General features: G+C 43.5%; 1 protein-coding gene across 19 annotated transcripts in view; it reads right to left on the reverse strand.

The window, feature by feature from the left end:
* PKHD1 (PKHD1 ciliary IPT domain containing fibrocystin/polyductin) overlaps positions 1-17,749 on the reverse strand; it is a 479,188-nt gene that overhangs the window by 443,655 nt on the left and 17,784 nt on the right. For 17 of the 19 annotated variants that reach the window (XR_014810260.1, XR_014810261.1, XR_014810262.1 and 14 more), the window contains 7 exons: positions 14,084-14,162; positions 12,734-12,808; positions 10,044-10,108; positions 9,227-9,266; positions 5,935-6,005; positions 3,997-4,098; positions 3,112-3,207 (listed from right to left, as the gene is read on the reverse strand). Coding sequence is in view for 16 of the 19 variants with exons in the window: in XM_084968322.1 (XP_084824448.1) it covers positions 3,112-3,207; positions 3,997-4,098; positions 5,935-6,005; positions 9,227-9,266; positions 10,044-10,108; positions 12,734-12,808; positions 14,084-14,162 (528 nt within the window). In the remaining 3 variants the exon portion in view is untranslated. The remainder of the gene's footprint in view (positions 1-3,111; positions 3,208-3,996; positions 4,099-5,934; positions 6,006-9,226; positions 9,267-10,043; positions 10,109-12,733; positions 12,809-14,083; positions 14,163-17,749) is intronic. The other 2 variants (XM_084968324.1, XM_084968328.1) reach the window with 1 other exon arrangement.

The following is a 17,749-nucleotide window of genomic DNA, read 5'->3' on the forward strand; positions in this document are numbered from 1 at the left end:
AGATGCTTTAACCCACTGTGCGGGCCAGGGATCAATGGCCAGGGCAGTGACCCAAGCTGCTGCAATCAGATTCTTAATCTCCTGTGCCACAGTGGGAACTCCTTCAGGATCTTTTCACGGCCAGTTCAGCCTGGGAATTCTATTCCCTAAAGCCCCTTGGTCCCAGAAAATGGGCACTCAAGTTTTTCGCATGTCAATTTGTGGACATGGAGCAAGTCATGCAGCATGCTGCTAGGATATAACATTCTAAGTGATGTCGTACTTACTCATTTGTGTTTAACCTTAAATAAAACCCGAGACCAAAGTCATAGATGCAATCATTGAATGCTGGGAGTTCCCACCGTGGCTCAGCGATAACAAACCTGACCAGTAACTATGAGGCTGTGGGTTCCATCCCTGGCCTTGCTCCGTGGGTTGGGTATCAGGCATTGCCGTGAACTGGGGTGTAGGTCACATATGCAACTTGGATCCTTTGTTGCTATGGCTGTGGTGCAGGCCAGCAGCTGTAGTTCGGATTTGACCCTTAGCCTGGGAACTTCCATATGCCACATGTGGCCCTAAAAAAAAAAAGAAAAAATATATATTGCATACTAACTTGGGTTGAGACTAAAAGCTCAGGAATCACACACTGGTAGGTTCAGAGTCCAGCTGTGCCAATTAGTAGATATGTAGCTTTAAGCAACTTGCTTTATGCCTTCATTTTTCTCCTGCATTAAAACAGGACCAGTAGTAAGCAGATATACTGTAACTAAAGACTAAGGGATCTTGGGTTATTTGTCACTTATATCTCAATAAAGTTGGGAGAAAAATAAAGTCAATTTAACAGTTCTTGAAGGTGGGGAAACTAAGAGAGCTTAAAATATATACACAAAGAACATGAAAGACAGTGTGTACTCAATAATGGATAGCTAGGGTAGCTATTCTCATTTTAAATTACTATTGTCATTCCTTGTTAAATCCTAAAAATGGAAAACAGATAAAGAATAAGCAGAAAAAAAATTTGAAGTTTCTCGACCTCAGCTGTATTGACTTTCGGGGCTATTGTGAGGGCTACCCTGTGTCCTGACGGGTGTTCAGCCACATTTCCAGCCTCTACCCACTAGAGGTCAGTAGAAGCAGCAGAAGTACCATGACCACCACCACCACCATCAGCTATAAGGACCAAGCATTGCCAGGTGCCCCCTTGCTGGATCACTTGAGAACCACTGAAGTATACGATCATTTGTCCTCCTTCCATAGAAGAAATTTCAAAAGCACTTCATCAAGGACATTATTAACTGACCAGAACAGCCACATTCAGGAAATTCTCTTACCACTACCCAAGTGGCTAGAGCAGGAACCACTATGAGAGGGAACAGGCTCCCTATCTCCTGACTCAGGAAATGCATCCTCTCCATCACTTGCTCCTGTAGTTTTGTTTTCTTGGGTGGGAGCTTTCCCTGAGTCAAAACTGCAGATCAGGGACTGGGAGAATGCTCAGTCGAAGCTTTGCATGTGTTTTCCCAAATGGCCTTTCTTTAGAAAAGCTTCTCAGGGTTCCCATTGTGGCTCAGTGGTTAATGAATCTGACTAGGAACCATGAGGTTGTGGGTTCGATCCCTGGCCTTGCTCAGTGGGTTGAGGATCCGGTGTTGCCGTGAGCTGTGGTGTAGGTTGCAGACTCGGCTCGGATCCCCGCATTGATGTGGCTCTGGTGAAGGCCAGCAACTACAGCTCCAATTGGGCCCCTATCCTGGGAACATCCATAGACCGTGGGAGTGGCCCAATAAATGGCAAAAAGACAAAAAAAAAAAAAAAAAGAAAAGAAAAAAAAGAAATAAAAGAAAAGAAAAGCTTCTCCCCGCTGAGCTTCAGGAGATGAGCTCCCCACCTGTGGTTTCACCATGAAGTCAGGCCTGGTGGGCAGGTAGGACTCTGGACAAGCAGCCTGTGGTTCGGGGCTGCCCAACACACCAACTGCCCTCCATCCCAAACTCTGCCTGAACTCCTGTTCTAATGCTTCCTGGAAAAGTGTCCCCATGACACTAATCTGCAGCCGCAGTGTAGAAGCTTTTTTTTTAGGGCCACACCCATGGCATATGGAAGTTCCCAGGCTAGAGGTCGAATCAGAGCTACAGCTGCCGGCCTACACCACAGCCATAGCAACTCAGGATCAGAGCCTCGTCTGCAACCTACACCACAGCTCATGGCAATGCTGGATCCTTAACCCACTAAGCGGGGATTCATTTCTGCTGAGTCACAACGGGAACTCCCAAAGGGTAGAAGAAGCTTTAAACACAGAAGGACAGATGGGACTTGCCACCTTGCCCCCTCTGTTTCTGCCCACTTTAGGCATAACCTGGTGGCCCCATCACAATACTTCTCTACTTTTCAGAGTAGCAGACAGCTACCCACAGGGAAAAAGACATTTAAATGCACCCCACTGTACCCCACTCTCTGCCTCATCTAGAGCTGTCATGTGAGCATAGAAGACACAGTTCGATGCTCTGCCTTCTTAGACAGTGGGTGAGGGTGCCACTGACCCAGAGGATGGAGGGGGCGACTCTGGGTTTCTGCCAGTTGCTGTAGCAACATTTTTTTTTTTTTTGGTCTTTTTAGGGTCACACCTGTGGCAAATGGAAGTTCCCAGGCTAGATGTCAAATCAGAGCTGTAGCTGCTGGCCTACACCACAGCCACAGCAACACAGGATCCAAGCTGCCCCTGCAACCTACACTACAACTCACAGCAATGCCGGATGCGTAACCCACTGAGCGAAGACAAGGATCAAACCTGTGTCCTCATGGATACTAGTCAGATTTGTTTCCACTGAGCCACAATGGGAACTCCACTATAGCAACATCTTGATGGCAGTTACACTTCCTGGATCATGGTTTCCACTGAACCCCATGGGCCATGCTGCCATCTGGGACTGGGAGTCCAGGGTGTCATCAACCATATGAGTAAAACTAAGAGGCTCTCTGAAATGAAAGCCCTGACCCAAGACCCAGGGCTCGCTAAGCAGCCAGTCAAACAGCTGCAACTGAATTTAAACATTTTCACTTCTGCTTCCCAGCCTCTCATGGTTAAAAACGTCACTGGACATCACAGATCGACAGTGGAGATTTTCTTACCTGCCTGAGGAGCAGAAAGCCTTGTACCTCTTCCTGGAGCCCTGGTGGTGCACTCAATCTTCCTGGGAGACACGTGCCTAATATCACAAGGAATGCCTGAGGGGAAGGTTTCAATGAGATCCAGACATCCACATCCATATCGATGGAAAGATAGATGTGGCTGGACCAGAGGATCCCGCTGCAGTTAGACAGGATCCCATTCCATGGCAAAGGGAAGAGATGGATAGCACAGAGAAAGCTGTCACTTGAACTGAAGGATGTGAGGAAGGGAGAGCAGAGCTGAGAGCAGTCAGAAGGGGAACAAGGAACGCGGTGCTGAAGATGAACCGAACCGCGACTGAGCTGGGGAGGTGGGGGGTGTGACAGCAGAGTGTGGGGACATTTCCCTGGATCCTAGGTGTTGCCAACCAGGGGAGCAGCCCACATGGCAGAACAAAGGTTCTAGACCACTTCCTCAAAAGGGTTGGCCAAGCGGGCATTCCAGAAGAATCTGCGTAGCTAGTGCCCACCCACTTCCGCTTGTTCTTACAAAAAGGAGAGGGAGAGGGGTTGCCTTTTAGATGGAGTAAACCTTTGTGAGGAGACACCTGTGCTGCTTCTCTTGCCTCCTGGAGGGGACACCTGAGGCACTGCCCATGCGTTGTGAATGGGTCTGCAGGACACTGTGTCTGTTACCTGTTCGCAGAGCCGCAGGACGCAAATTCCCTCCTCCACCCCTGGTCTCAACCAAACACAAGTCAGAGACCTCAAAGCAGGCCTGCCCGATGAGTCTGAACAGGCAGACTGCTTCCCCCACCCCACCCTCTCCCAGGCCATAAGCCATACATAATCTTCTACAGCATATTGAAATCTATGAACTATGTTTAGGCATTTCAAATTAGTTACCTGCAATGGTAACCTGGGCAGGGTTATCAAAGAAGTCTCCTATAATTGTGATGTCTGTTCTTCCCCCAAGGCTCCCAGTTTCTGGAAACACAGATAGTATTTCTGCAAGAGGAGAAAAGAAGGTAAGCTTCCAAATATATACCAGGATGTGACCCAGATAATAATATGATCATAGATGCTATCAGAAATTTATTTCTGACTTTAACTTTCTAAGAACAGCAACAGTTATAATTTTTTTCTAGTAACAGTCATCTGAAATTGCATATAATAAGAAAAGGATTGGCGTTCCTATTGTGGCTCAGCAGGTTAAGAACCTGACTAGTACCCATGAGGATGCGGGTTTGATCCCTGGCTTTGCTCAGTGGGTTAAGGATCCAGTGTTGCCACGAGCTGCAGTATAGGTCACAGATGCAGCTCAGATCTGGTGTTGCTGTGGCTATGGCATAGGCCGGCAGCTGCAGCTCCTATTCAACCCCTAGCCTGGGAACTTCCATATGCCACAGGTATGGCCATAAAAAGAAAATGAAAAAGAAAGAAGGAAAAACATTCACATTGAACAACATGTAAAATAATATATAGCATACAGGATCAATATTTGATAGAAAGAGAAATGCAATCTCTTGGGCTGTTGGCAAAAATTCCTGCATACCATGATGCTTTCATAGGAAATCTGGCTCCTGACCTCAAGGATTCTATTTACACATCCCAGAATAGCAGGTTATACTTTATGGAGGAATCAACTCCAGATGCATCAGGCAAGGCCTCAATTTACCCATGTGAGTGTGCAATTCATTCTAAGCAGAAGAATGTTATCCCATCATAGGCCACAAATCCCCAAGAATTTCACTTTTTCTGATCCTCTCCTTTCCTATGATCAAACTCTGAGAGTTCTAAGTTTCACTCCCTTGAGGGGAAGAGTGGTCATAGTTTCTGAAAAACTGAAGAGATAAAGAGACTAACGATGAATGGTTACCCCTTCAAAACCAAGGCCAGAGTGGAAATCCAGCTCTCACAGGGGTAAGGATAACTAGAGAGCAAAAGGCATTGGCCCCACCAATATTCACCTTGTGAAATTCACCTTGCGCTTTTGGCAAAGGTAGATTCTGCTGCCTCTAGAATCTGAACTTACCTGGCAGATATTTTTTCCATGGTTTGGGAATTGTTATGAAACCCTAGAATCTAGCACTCACCCTTAATAAGCAGCTATTACTGGACTGAGTTCACAATTTCTTGCAAGTTTCCACTAGTTCGCTTGAGTTTTATTGATATGAAGATTTACCCATTGGATAGCAACCCACAAACAGTGTCAGAAAGTCATTCACTGTTGAATGAAGGCTCAGAGATGAGGTGTTTAACTGCAAAGATGTGCTTTTAGATTTTTCAGTGCCACCTCTTTTCTGTTATTTAAGAAGAGGAGTTCCCGTCATGGCGTAGTGGTTGGCAAATCCGACTAGGAACCATGAGGTTGTGGGTTCAATCCCTGCCCTTGCTCAGTGGGTTGGGGACACGGCATTGCCGTGAGCTGTGGTATAGGTTGCAGACGCGGCTCAGATCCCGCGTTGCTGTGGCTCTGGCATAGGCCAGTGGCTACAGCTCTGATTGGACCCCTAGCCTGGGAACCTCCATATGCTGCGGGAGCGGCCCTAGAAAAGGCAAAAAGACAAAAAATAAATAAATAAATAAAAAGAAAACAAGGATGACTCCCCTTTTTTTTATTCGGTCTATATCCCTAGATTTTACATAGATGCCTCTGATCCAGCCACTTTTAACCTAGCAACTGAAGTTGACATTCATATTCTCATACAAAACCATGATGTCAGGGGCTGCTTCAGGAGTCAAGGGTCATAGAGACAGGGCCAGAAGGAAGGGAAGGAGGGCCTAACATCCAGTGCGGTGTGACAGGAGGAGTGAGAAGCACCCAGTGAGGGGAAATGGTACCTGAGTACGTCTGGTACAGGAAAAGGTCCTGCTTAGCACTGACCAGCCATGCGTTCTTGTGTACCATGGACCTTCAAAAAGACAAAATTGGGTTTGGATGAAAACTGCTTCTGGAATGGCATTTTTTAAATTGACTGCTTGAAAGGAAGTTCACTAACTTTTCAGGATTTTGAAACTGTTTAGGGGAAATCAACTCAATATTCTATAATAAGCTATGTGGGAAAAGAACCTGAAAAAGAATGGACGAGTGTATGTGGATAACTGATTCACTTCGCTGTACACCTGAAACTAACACAACACTGTAAGTCAGCTCTACTCCAATAAAATGTTTCAAAAATAAATTCAGGGAGTTCCCCTTGTGGCTCAGTGGAAACAAATCCAACTAGTATCTACAAGGACATGGGTTCAATCCCTGGCCTTGCTCAGTGGGTTAAGGATCTGGTGTTGTCACAAGCTGCAGTGTAGGCCACAGATGCAGCTCAGATCCAACGTTGATGTGGCTGTGATGTAGGCTGGCAGCTGTAGCTCCAATTTGACCCCTAGCCCAGGAACTTCCATATGCTGTGGGTACAGCCCTAAAAAGCAAAAGAGTAAATAAATAATTAATTAATTAAAATTCAACATGAAACTGTATATAAGCCCCTGAGTTAATTGTGTTTCGAAGTAAAAGGCTTTTTCCTGTAGCCCTTCAGGCCTCCCTTCAGTCTCAAAAGGCTGACTCAAGAGTTAATGATTAAGAAATATTGTTACAGCTAAAAAGTAATTAAAACCGTCCCCATAATATTATGTCCCCCGCCTTGGCCCACAAACTTATTGCCAATGGTTACTTTCTAGTTCATTGTATTGCAGCTGGTGTTTTCTTTTCCTTTGAAACAGACCCTAACACCCCCTTCCTTTTGTGAGCCATCTTCACTGCTCACAAAGTCAGAGAGAAGGTCAAGGTATGATAACCCCTAAGACCACCAGAAACTATCACCAGACCACCTGACTCCGGCCTTGATGACTTTGAGATGATCTATGGAGGGAGAAGAATGCAGGCACCCTAATCCTTATTAGCAGCCCTGTTTTTTCAAGCTAAACTTATAAAAATCCTTGCTATCTCCTCTTAAGGGAGGACACAGTTTCGAGGGCATTAACCTGCTGTGGCTTCCTTTGCCTGGCAAAGCAATAAAGCTATTCTTTCTGCTTTACCCACAGTCTGTCTCTGAGACTTAATTAGTACAGGTGTACAGAGGCCATATGTCAGCTACAAACAACATTTAAAAAAAAAACTGTTTAGATCCTAGCTCCCTTTGATGACTAGAAAATGATATGAAAGGGGCAAATTTTTTTTTCTGATCTAGAAAATTTATAGTATGGGAATAATAATACCTATTTTATAGAGTGTGACAAGCATTAAATGGAATGATGAATGTGAAAGGGTCTGGTAAGGAGCTGACCTTTGGTAGATGCTCAATAGATATTAGTTTTATCCCTTCCTAAAGAGAAAAAGAGACAGAGAGAGAGACAAAGAGAAAATCCCCATGCTTTGCTCCGTGCAGCTGTAGCTCACATGTCACTATCATCACAATGAAATCAGTGTCTGCTATACAACACCCCTTTTCAGGAAAACACCTGACAAAGTGCACAAAATCACAACACGGGGAAAGGTGTGCAGACATCTAGCATTCTAATTTATCTCTCCAAAGCTCTCCGAAATTTGGACCCTTTCCATCTTTTTCTTTTTTTTTTTTTTTTTTGTCTTTTTTTTTTGTCTTTTTAGGGCCACATCCGAGGCATATGGAGGTTCGCAGGCTAAGGGTCTAATCAAAGCTACAGCCACCGGCCTACACCACAACCACAGCAACGCCAGATCCGAGCCGCATCTGTGACCCACACCATAGCTCACGGCAATACCGGATCCTTAACACACTGAGTGAGGCCAGGGATCGAACCCACAACCTCATAGTTCCTAGTCAGATTTGTTTCTGCTGCCCCACGATGGGAACTCCCCCTTTCCATCTTGAAGAAGGCATTTCTTAGAATGGTACAATGCTTTTTATGGAAATATGTACTTTTTTTAAGTTTTAGTGAAGTATAGTTGATTTACAATGTTGTGATAATTTCTGCTGTACAACAAAGTGATTCAGTAATGCATACACACATATCCCCTGTCTTTCAGATCCTTTTCCCACACACATTATCACAGAATATTGGGTGGAGCTTCCTGTGCTGTACAGCAGGTCCCCATTGGCCAGTCATTTCCATATACCTCAGTGTGCACATGCCAACCCCAAATCCCAAGTCCATCCTATGTACTGATTTAAATTTCCAGTATTGGAGTTCCCATTGTGACTCACTGGTAATGAATGCGACTAGTATCCATGAGGACTCAGGTTCAATCCCTGGCCTCATTCAGTGGGTTAAGGATCTAGTGTTGCCGTGAGCTTCAGTGTAGGTCGCAGATGAGGACCAGAACCTAGGTTTCCATGGCTGTAGTGTAGGATGGCAGCTGTGACTTCAATTCAACCCATAGCCTGGGAACTTCCATATGCCACAAGTGCAGTCCTAAAAAGGATAAAAAAAAATTTCCAGTATTATGAGATTACTTAAGAGGTAATTTCCAAAATTCTGCACCATTGTCATATTGAAACATTTACATTGCTTCAAGATGAGTGCATGCATTTTAAAAAAATGAAATAATGCCATTCACAACAACAAGGATAGATCTAAAGATTATCATTCTAAGCGAAGTAAGTCAGACAGAGGAAGACAAATATCATATGAGATCACTTATATAGAGAATTTTTTAATGATACAAATGAACTTATTTATAAAAGAGAAACAGACACAGAGACTTTGAAAATAAACTTATGGTTATCAAAGGGGAAGGGAGGATGGATTGGGGGCTGGGGAATTGGCAAATGCACACTTGTGTATATGAAGTGGGTAATCAACAGGGACCTGCTGTATAGCACAGAGAAACCTACTCAGTGTTCTATGATAATCTATATGGGAATATATTTGTGTATATGTATGATTAAATCATTTTGCTGTATAGCAGAAATGAACACAACACTGTAAATCAACCTTACATCAATAAAATTAAATTTTAAAAAATAAATGGAAAAAGACAAGTGCAGGTGACACAATTATATACACCCAAATTGAAAAAAAAAAATCAAGCAGGCATGTGGGGATTCATGAAGCTATTCTGCTTGTGTACATTTGAAATTTTCCATTTGAAGATATTAAAGAAAAGATTTGAGATAATATACAATGAAGATAAACTTGTTCACCCCTAGTTACTTACTTGCCTTTGTTAACTACTGAGAAACTAACATTCTGGGAGCCTGTAACAAAAAGAAACAGACATTAACATAGGAACCTACATGAGCTGCCAGGGTCAGGTCATGGCTACCATAAACCCGAGCACTCCAGCCATCACCAAGCTACCACCCACACCGTGATTTCTCTAACAGCGCCTGAAATAAACACACCCCAAACTCCAACCATCAGTGAAGCTGACTTCCATCAATAAAGGGATAAATGTAGGAGCACAGAGCAGGCAAAAGCTGGCTTGGCGTTAGACAAGTCCTGCTCCACTGGTTATTAGCTTCAACTTTTTCACCTGTAAAGCAAAAATTATCCCCCAGCCTCATAGGTGTATCAGTGAGGATTAAATTCTTTTTTTTTTTTTTTTTTTTTTTTTGGTCTTTTTAGGGCTGCACTCACGGTACATGGAAATTCACAGGCTAGGGGTCAAATTGCAGCTGCAGCTGCCAGTCTACACCACAGCCACAGCAACACGGGATCCAAGCAGAGTCTGCAACCTACACCACAGATCACAGCAATGCTGGATCCTTAACCCACTGAGCAAGGCCAGGGATCGAACCTGCATCTAGATGGATACTAGTCAGGTTCATTAACCACTGAGCCACAACGGGAACTCCTAAATTAAATTTGATTTAAGCTGCTTCCTGTAGTATTTTTCAGGGAGTTCTCAATAAATTGTAGTTATTATTACCATCCTCATGAGAACCAATTCTTAAAAAAAAAAAAAAAAAAATTCTGAAATACAGAGAAAAAGATAGAGAAAACTTTAAAGTTGTGTCATTTCTCATACAGACCAATGTAACTGCCTTCCACACGGCACTGCAGAGTCCCAAGACCATGGTCTTCCTGAATAGGATAGCTGGAAAAGCACCAGAAAACTGAGGTAAGAATTACCAGACAATTCAGTTCAGAAGCTCTAGCTCTTTCTCTGGGAAAGTAAAAAATAAAAGAAAATATAAAAAGAAAATAATGAGTTCCTGTCGTGACTCAGTGGTTAATGAATCTGACTAGGAACCATGAGGTTTGATCCCTGGCCTCGCTCAGAGGGTTAAGGAAGGATCCGGCATTGCTGTGAGCCGTGGTGTAGGTCGCAAACACAGCTTGGATCCTCCATTACTGTGGCTGTGGTGTAGGCCGGCAGCTACAGCTCCGATTTGACCCCTAGCCTGGGAACCTCCATATGCCGTGGGTGTGGCCCTAGAAAAGACAAAAAGACAGATAGATTAATTAATTAATTAATTAATTAAATAAATAAAACAAAACACTAACTAGAGTTACCATCAATCCATATGCTACCAAACACACAGTGTGAGAGACAAGCTTTAACTTATTCCTAACCTCTATTGGGTCCTTTCCTTCCAAAATTTGGGTTTTTTTTATCATTTATTTTTTTTTCTACTGTACAGCATGGTGATTCAGTTACACATACATGTATACATTCTTTTTTCTCATATTACGTGTTCCATCATAATTGATTAGAGTTCCCAGTGCTACACAGCAGTATCCCATTGCTAATCCATCCTGAAGACAACATTCTGCATCTATTTACCCCAAGCTCCCAGTCCCTCTCACTCCCTTCCCTTCCCCCTTGGGAACCACCAAGTCTATTCTCCAAGTTCATAATTTTCTTTTCTGTGGAAAGATTCATTTGTGCCATATATTAGATTCCAGATATAAGTGATATCTTATGGTATTTGTCTGTCTCTTTCTGACTTACTTCACTCAGGATGAGAGTCTCTACCTCCATCCATGTTGCTGCAAATGGCATTATTTTGTTCTTTTTTATGGCCAAGTAGTATTCCATTGGGTACATATACCACATCTTCCTAATCCAATCATCTCTGGGTGGACATTTAGGTTGTTTCCATGTCTTGGCTATTGTGAATAGTTCTGCAATGAACATGCAGGTGCATGTGTGTTTTTTAAGTAGAGTTTTGTCTAGATATGTGCCCAAGAGTGGGATTGCTGGGTCATATGGTAGTTCTATGTATAGTTTTCTAAGGTACCTCCATATTGTTCTCCATAGTGGTTGTACCTGCTTACATTCCCACCAACAGTGCAGGAGGGTTCCCTTTTCTCCACACCCCCTCCAGCATTTGTTATTTGTAGACGTATTAATGATGGCCACTGTGACTGGTGTGAGGTGGTATCTCATGGTAGTTTTGATTTGCAATTCTCTAATAATCAGGGAAGTTAAGCATTGTTTCAAGTGCTTGTTGGCCATCTGTATATCTTCCTTGGAAAAATGTCTATTCAGGTCCTTTGCCCATCTTTCAATAGGGTTGTTGGCTTTTTTGCTCTTGAGTTGTATAAGCTATTTGTATATTTTAGAGATTAGGCCCTTGTCAGTTGCATCATTTGAAACTATTTTCTCCCATTCTGTAAGTTGTCTTTTTGTTTTCTTTTGGGTTTCCTTTGCTGTGCAAAAGCTTGTCAGTTTGATTAGGTCCCATTGGTTTATTTTTGCTTTTATTTCTGTTGCTTTGGGAGAGTGACCTGAGAAAACATTTGTAAGGTTGATGTCAGAGAATGTTTTGCCTGTGTTCTCTTCCAGGAGTTTGATGGTATCTTGTCTTATCTTTAAGTCTTGAAGCCATTTTGAGTTTATTTTGGTGCGTGGTGTGAGGGGGTGTTCTAGTTTCATTGATTTGCATGCAGCTGTCCAGGTTTCCCAGCAATACTTGCTGAAAAGATTATCTTTTTTATGTTCTTGCCTCCTTTGTCAAAGGTTAATTGACCAAAGGTGTCTGGGTTTATTTCTGGGTTCTCTATTCAGTTCCATAGGTCTGTCTGTCTGTTTTGATACCAGTACCACACTGTCTTGATGACTGTGGCTTTATAATATTGCCTGAAGTCTGGGAGAGAGATACCTCTTGCTTGGTTTTTGTTCTTCTGTTCTATATATGATACTATATATACAAAATCTGTTTTATGACAAGAACAGCAAGATCTTAATCTCCCTGAAAAAAATCTATTAGCAAATGTGAATGGGAAACAGGACAGCACTGAACAAACAAACGTAGGCCATCAGGAAGAGGCTACATTGTAGAATTCAGCTCTATTAACTGCTAGTCCTTTAAAGACTAAGGCTTAGAGTATAGAAGGTTAATCTTCTCAGTTCAGAGTAAAGTGAAAATCCGACAAAATATTGGTTATCTGAACTGTAAGCCTATATAGGCTCATTTTTAAGTTTTCCTTGTAATAAATAATTAGTTGAATATTGAAACTTTGGTTGTTTTTTCTTTGGCTAGTCATTGCAGGACAGTGGTTGGCTGGCAGCTACAGCTCCAATTAGACCCCTAGCCTGGAAATCTCCATATGCCATGGGTGTGGCCCTTGAAAAGACAAAATAAATAAATAAATAAATATAGGGCAATCAACAGTTATGGGTGATTTATATTAAAAATAGGTGTGTGTGTGTGTGTGTGTGTGTGTGTGTGTGGTACCCATATAAAGCATATATGTTGTCAAGAAAGACACTCACCGGCATCCTGTCTGCCTATTTACAAGGGAGCAAGGTGTCACCCATTCATCTCCATGAGCTTCCAAGAGCAGCGGGCTGGATACAAAATGTAAACAACAGGCACAAGACAAGAGTGAACACTTGCTCCCACCAACTGTTCCTGGCAAAACCCAAAGGAAACCCTGTGATGAAACTTCGTCTCTGGACTTAGGGGCATTAGTGCAGTGGCTGGGGACTGTCCCCCAGGGGGCTACTAAATCAGAGCCTCAGCCCAAGGGCAAGGTGCACAACACTGTTCCATGGCCCACGCTTTCACATGGCAGTGGGAGCGCATCCCTTTTCCCGAAAAATCATCTCCACCTTGGCTCTACTGGGTGAATGCAGAGCCACCGAGGAGTTTCTACCTTTGTTCCCCCCTGCAAAGGCTGAATCCCAGACCAAGGCTGCGATGGGACCAGGTAGTGAATGTGGCATATTGTCAAGGGTGTGCTTGGGGCTTCTAGTCTCCACAGGAAGAGTAATTGCCATTCAAGATGAGTTGACCATTATTTAATGCCCGAAATATAGATCCTGAAAGTAGTCAAATCATGTTCCTTTCAACTAGGATGGCATCAAAGGGATGGAGGAGAGCATGAGGCTCCCCCTATTCTCAAGCACTGGAGGAAAAATCAGACGCAATATGTGTCATCCTGTAACAGAGCATATAGTGAGATTGTGGTCCTTGTACCTTATAAATCCTCACTATGATTGCTTCATTTGTTGAATAACCACAGTGGCTTAGAACTTTCCAGAAACAGCTTAACATCAACATTTTCCATCCTGTTTCCCTCTTTCCCTAGTATAGATGATTCACAAGAACCACCTCCCACATTAAAAGCCCCCAGTGAAAAAAGTCAGGTTGGCACCGCGATCCTTCCCAGAACACATTCAAAACTCAATGGCTTTCGGTATCTTCTCCACATTTTCCTCTGATCACATGAACAGGATTTATAAATGCACAAATGGACAACAAGGAAGTCATAATGGTCTTTTGAGCTCACACATGGGTATAAAGATTTTTTTTTTTAGCCTGAGAAACTGGAAGGAGAAGGAGAAGAATCAAGGAAATCCTCAGACGCAATTACAGTACAACTCACACTAAGCCCAGAGTGACTGGTTGTCAGTAAATAAATGGACCAACTTAATCGACCAGTTGCAATTACATTAACAAAGTTTGCTGAAGCCCAGCTCACCAGGGACCATAAACTGCAAAGAGGAAAATAGCAATTCTGTGCCAACTACTTACAATTTATTGCTCTCGGGGAAGCTGGTCTCAGGAAGCAATCCAGCATATCTGTAACTAGCTGAACGCAGAAACAAGCACACGCTTACCTATCAATGTACTCAGTGTCAAAATCAAAGGTTTCCAAACTTCCAGTGACAATCCAGCCATACACATCTATCAGATTTCCTGTTTAAAAAAAATTAATTAATCTACTCAAACTCTAAATCTATAACATAAATTATATTTCTTTTTTGGTTATATCTATTCAAAATGGTCAAGCTGGTCATGACTCAGAAATATGAACACACTTTTCTAAATCATACAGCAGGAAAGGATCAATGGGAATGATCCAGTAATTGGGAGTTCCCCTTGTGGCTCAGTGGGTTAAGAACCCAACTAGTATCCATGAGGATGTGGGTTCGATCACTGGCCTGGCTCAGTGGGTTAAGGATTTGGCATCCCGCAGGCTATGGCATAGGTCACAGATGTGGCTCGTCCGGTCCTGCTGTGGCTGTGGTGTAGGCTGGCAGCTGCAGCTCTGATTTGATCCCTAGCCCAGGAACTTCCATACAGGTGTAGTCCTGAAGAAAAAAAAAAACAAAAAAACTGAGAAATCAATATTCATGTCAAAGAGGCTAAATAATTGATCATTGCAATTGTAGAATTCTGCAAGTCCATATGGAACATAGAAGGAATAACAGGTCTTATCACAGTCCCAGGAAGGGAGGGAAGATGGGACTAGTTTAAAAACACTGCCTATTCCACTCTCTTGGCTGTGTATAAACCACCCCCTTACAGAGAGTTTAAGAATCATATGCCTTGGGGGTGTTCCATGCTTCCTGAGACTTTCCTCTGGCTCCATGTGATTAGAAGAGGCTTATATCACATGATCTGGATGGATATTCAGAGATACTAAACTTGTCCCCATATCTTAGAGTATGAAATAAATGTCATGGATGAACCAGACGGCAATGAGTTAGAAAGAAGGGCACTTGGAGTTTCCTGGTGGCTCAGCAGGTTAAGGATCTGGCATTGTCACTGCGAAAGCCCAAGTCACTGCTGTGGCGTGGGTTCAGTCCTTGCCCTGGGAACCTCCACATGCCGCAGGTAAGGACAAAAAAGCAAGAAAGCAAGAAAGTAAGAAAGAAAGGGCACAAGAGAGCAGCATAATTATGGTTTAAAGGATGGGCCACTGCATGTGTCATTCATGCAACGAAAAAGCTCATCTTCAAAGATAGGGCAAAATGGGGGTCCACGGATAGTTGGTGTCTACCTTGTCCACGGAGACATGGATGACTTCTTCTGCCAGGTCTCCTCCACGCAACTTTCAGGGATTCCCATTAGGCAGCAAGCTTTTCCTTGATACTCACCTCCTCTGAGTTCATCAGGATGAGCAGCCATCATGAGCAGAAAGGATGAGCAGTTCTCTCTCATCAAGAGGCACGCTCAGTATTAACCCCACCTTCTCGGCTCAGAGGACCCAGGAAAGAAATCTAGAGTAGCTCCTTCTCAGAGCTTAGGGCCCATCCCAATGCTACAGGAGCCGACTTCCTCCGGAGGTGAAAAACACCTAAATTCGGTTCCGTGGAAATGCATGAAATGAGGCTTTAAAGCAAACTCACAATAGCCAGGGGCTGCAGTGAAGTTAGTTGATCATACAACCCTACCACCTGGAAGTGCGCACTTTCCAAATAATCACAGAATTCAACCACTGAGGTTGTAATCTTCCAGCATCACAAACAAAGACGAGAGATGAGAGAGATGTTGGTTAATGAGCCAAAACCTCTAAAGTGGAACAGAAAAGGGCACCTCGGGGCTCCTGAGGTCACTGAATTCAGGGGACTTTGAGTCTCTTCATTGTTACACTTAAGGTCACAAAAGAATATGATCGAGAAGTAATTCTTCCCTACATCCTTTGCATATGTTTTTGGCTGGGTTTTCTGTTTGTTTGTTTGTTTGTTTGTTCATTTGTTTGGCTGTGCCCATGGCAAGCAGAAGTTCCCAAGCCAGGGATCAAACCCTCACCACAGCAATGACAATGTCAGATCCTTAACCCACTGAGCCACCAGGGAACTCCTCATGCATATGTTTTTTAATATGAAGTGACTTTTATATGCAGTCATTGGATGGGAACCTTTGTTTTGGATGAGTCCTAAAACAATGGGAACCTTCCAGGAAGTATGGCAGGAACTTGACCGGAGAATGGGTAGAAAGAGACCTTAGCGACTTAGACAAAGTTCATGGAATTGGAAAAAGCCTAGAGTCTGAAGGTCTCTGCTACTATTACCAGCTATCCAAATAATTCTCCTTCATTTTACGAGGGCTAAATTGTCAATTTCCTGGCTTTGTGGGGCATGATTTCTAACACTGATGGGGACAGTTTTAAAAACGAATAACAGGTTATTCCTGGTTTCTATCCAAGAATCACTGTGAGTTTTTGTTTTGTAAAAGAAGCCCCAAAGCAGCTGATAAATGGCTCAGCCAGGCCACGTGCCAGGAGATTCTGCGTCACAGTGGAGGACCGTTAACCACATACAGGAATTCACCTGCTCGCAAAACATCTTTCCTGTCCCCACCACCTCCTCCATCACCCTAGCTGCTACTCTGGGCAGGCTTCCCAAAGGAAATGAGAGTCATCGCCTGGAAAGTGATTTCAAAGATGCAACCGTGTGGATCCTGCCTGGAGGGATCACTCCAAACAGCCCCAGCCACCCATTGTTCTCCCAGAAGGTGAAGGAGACAGCGTGGGGCACACAGAGTGGGTGGAAGAAATGTGCTTGACAGTTCTGGGGGCCAGCTCATGCCCCATGCCCCATGCCACCTCTCCCCCTGACAAGACTTCTGCCACCCAAAGGACCTTTCAAACACAGGGCAGCGGGGACACAAGGAGAGCATGTGCCTTTCACAGACCATATCTCATAAAACATGACCGCATCTTGATTATTCAGACAAATGGAAAGAAACAGATCTGTGACTAACATGCACTAATAAGATAATGCCAAATTCATACTATTCAGGATGTAATTTTTTTGAGGGCTGCACCTGGGGCATGTGGAAGTTCCCAGGTTAGGTGTGAAATCGGAGCTGCAGATGCTGGCCTATGCCACAGCCACAGCCACAGCAACGCCAGATCTGAGCCACATCCGCGACCTACACTGAAACTTGCAACAACACTGAATCCTTTACCCATTGAGTGAGGCCAGGGATCGAACCTGCATCCTCACCAACACTATGTTAGGTTCTTAACCCACTAAGCCACCACGGGAACTCCAGGGTGTAATTTAAATACACACATACATCATCTGTGTCTATACACACACACCAAAAGTATGGACACTTTTCAGTGACTCGAATATTCATTTTGACATTCTCGAACCATTCAAAACAAAGTGGTTCAGTTATGCATATACACACACCCATTCTTTTTCAGATTCTTTTCCCATATAGATTATTACAGAATATTGGATAGAGTTCCCTGGGCTATACAGCAGATCCCATTGGCCAGGCATTCCATACACCACAGGCTGCATATGCTAATGCCAACCATCCCTCCCACCACCATATGGGAACAGAATCTGAAAAGGAATGGATATATGTGTATGTGTAGCTAATTCACCTTGCTGTACACCTGAAACTAACACAACATTATAAATCAACTACACTCCAAAAAATAAATTAAAATAAAAATTCCCCCTCCCCCAAAACCCCACAATGATATCAACTTATGCATTTAGATGCAACCACATGTAAAAGTGTAGCAACTTGTATTCCCA

The sequence above is a fragment of the Sus scrofa genome, chromosome 7, assembly GCF_054392235.1.
Source record: "Sus scrofa isolate SSC_HxYL_T2T_F1_AM1 chromosome 7, Sscrofa_HxYL_maternal_Yorkshire_Landrace_v2.0, whole genome shotgun sequence".
Lineage (NCBI taxonomy): Eukaryota > Metazoa > Chordata > Mammalia > Artiodactyla > Suidae > Sus > Sus scrofa.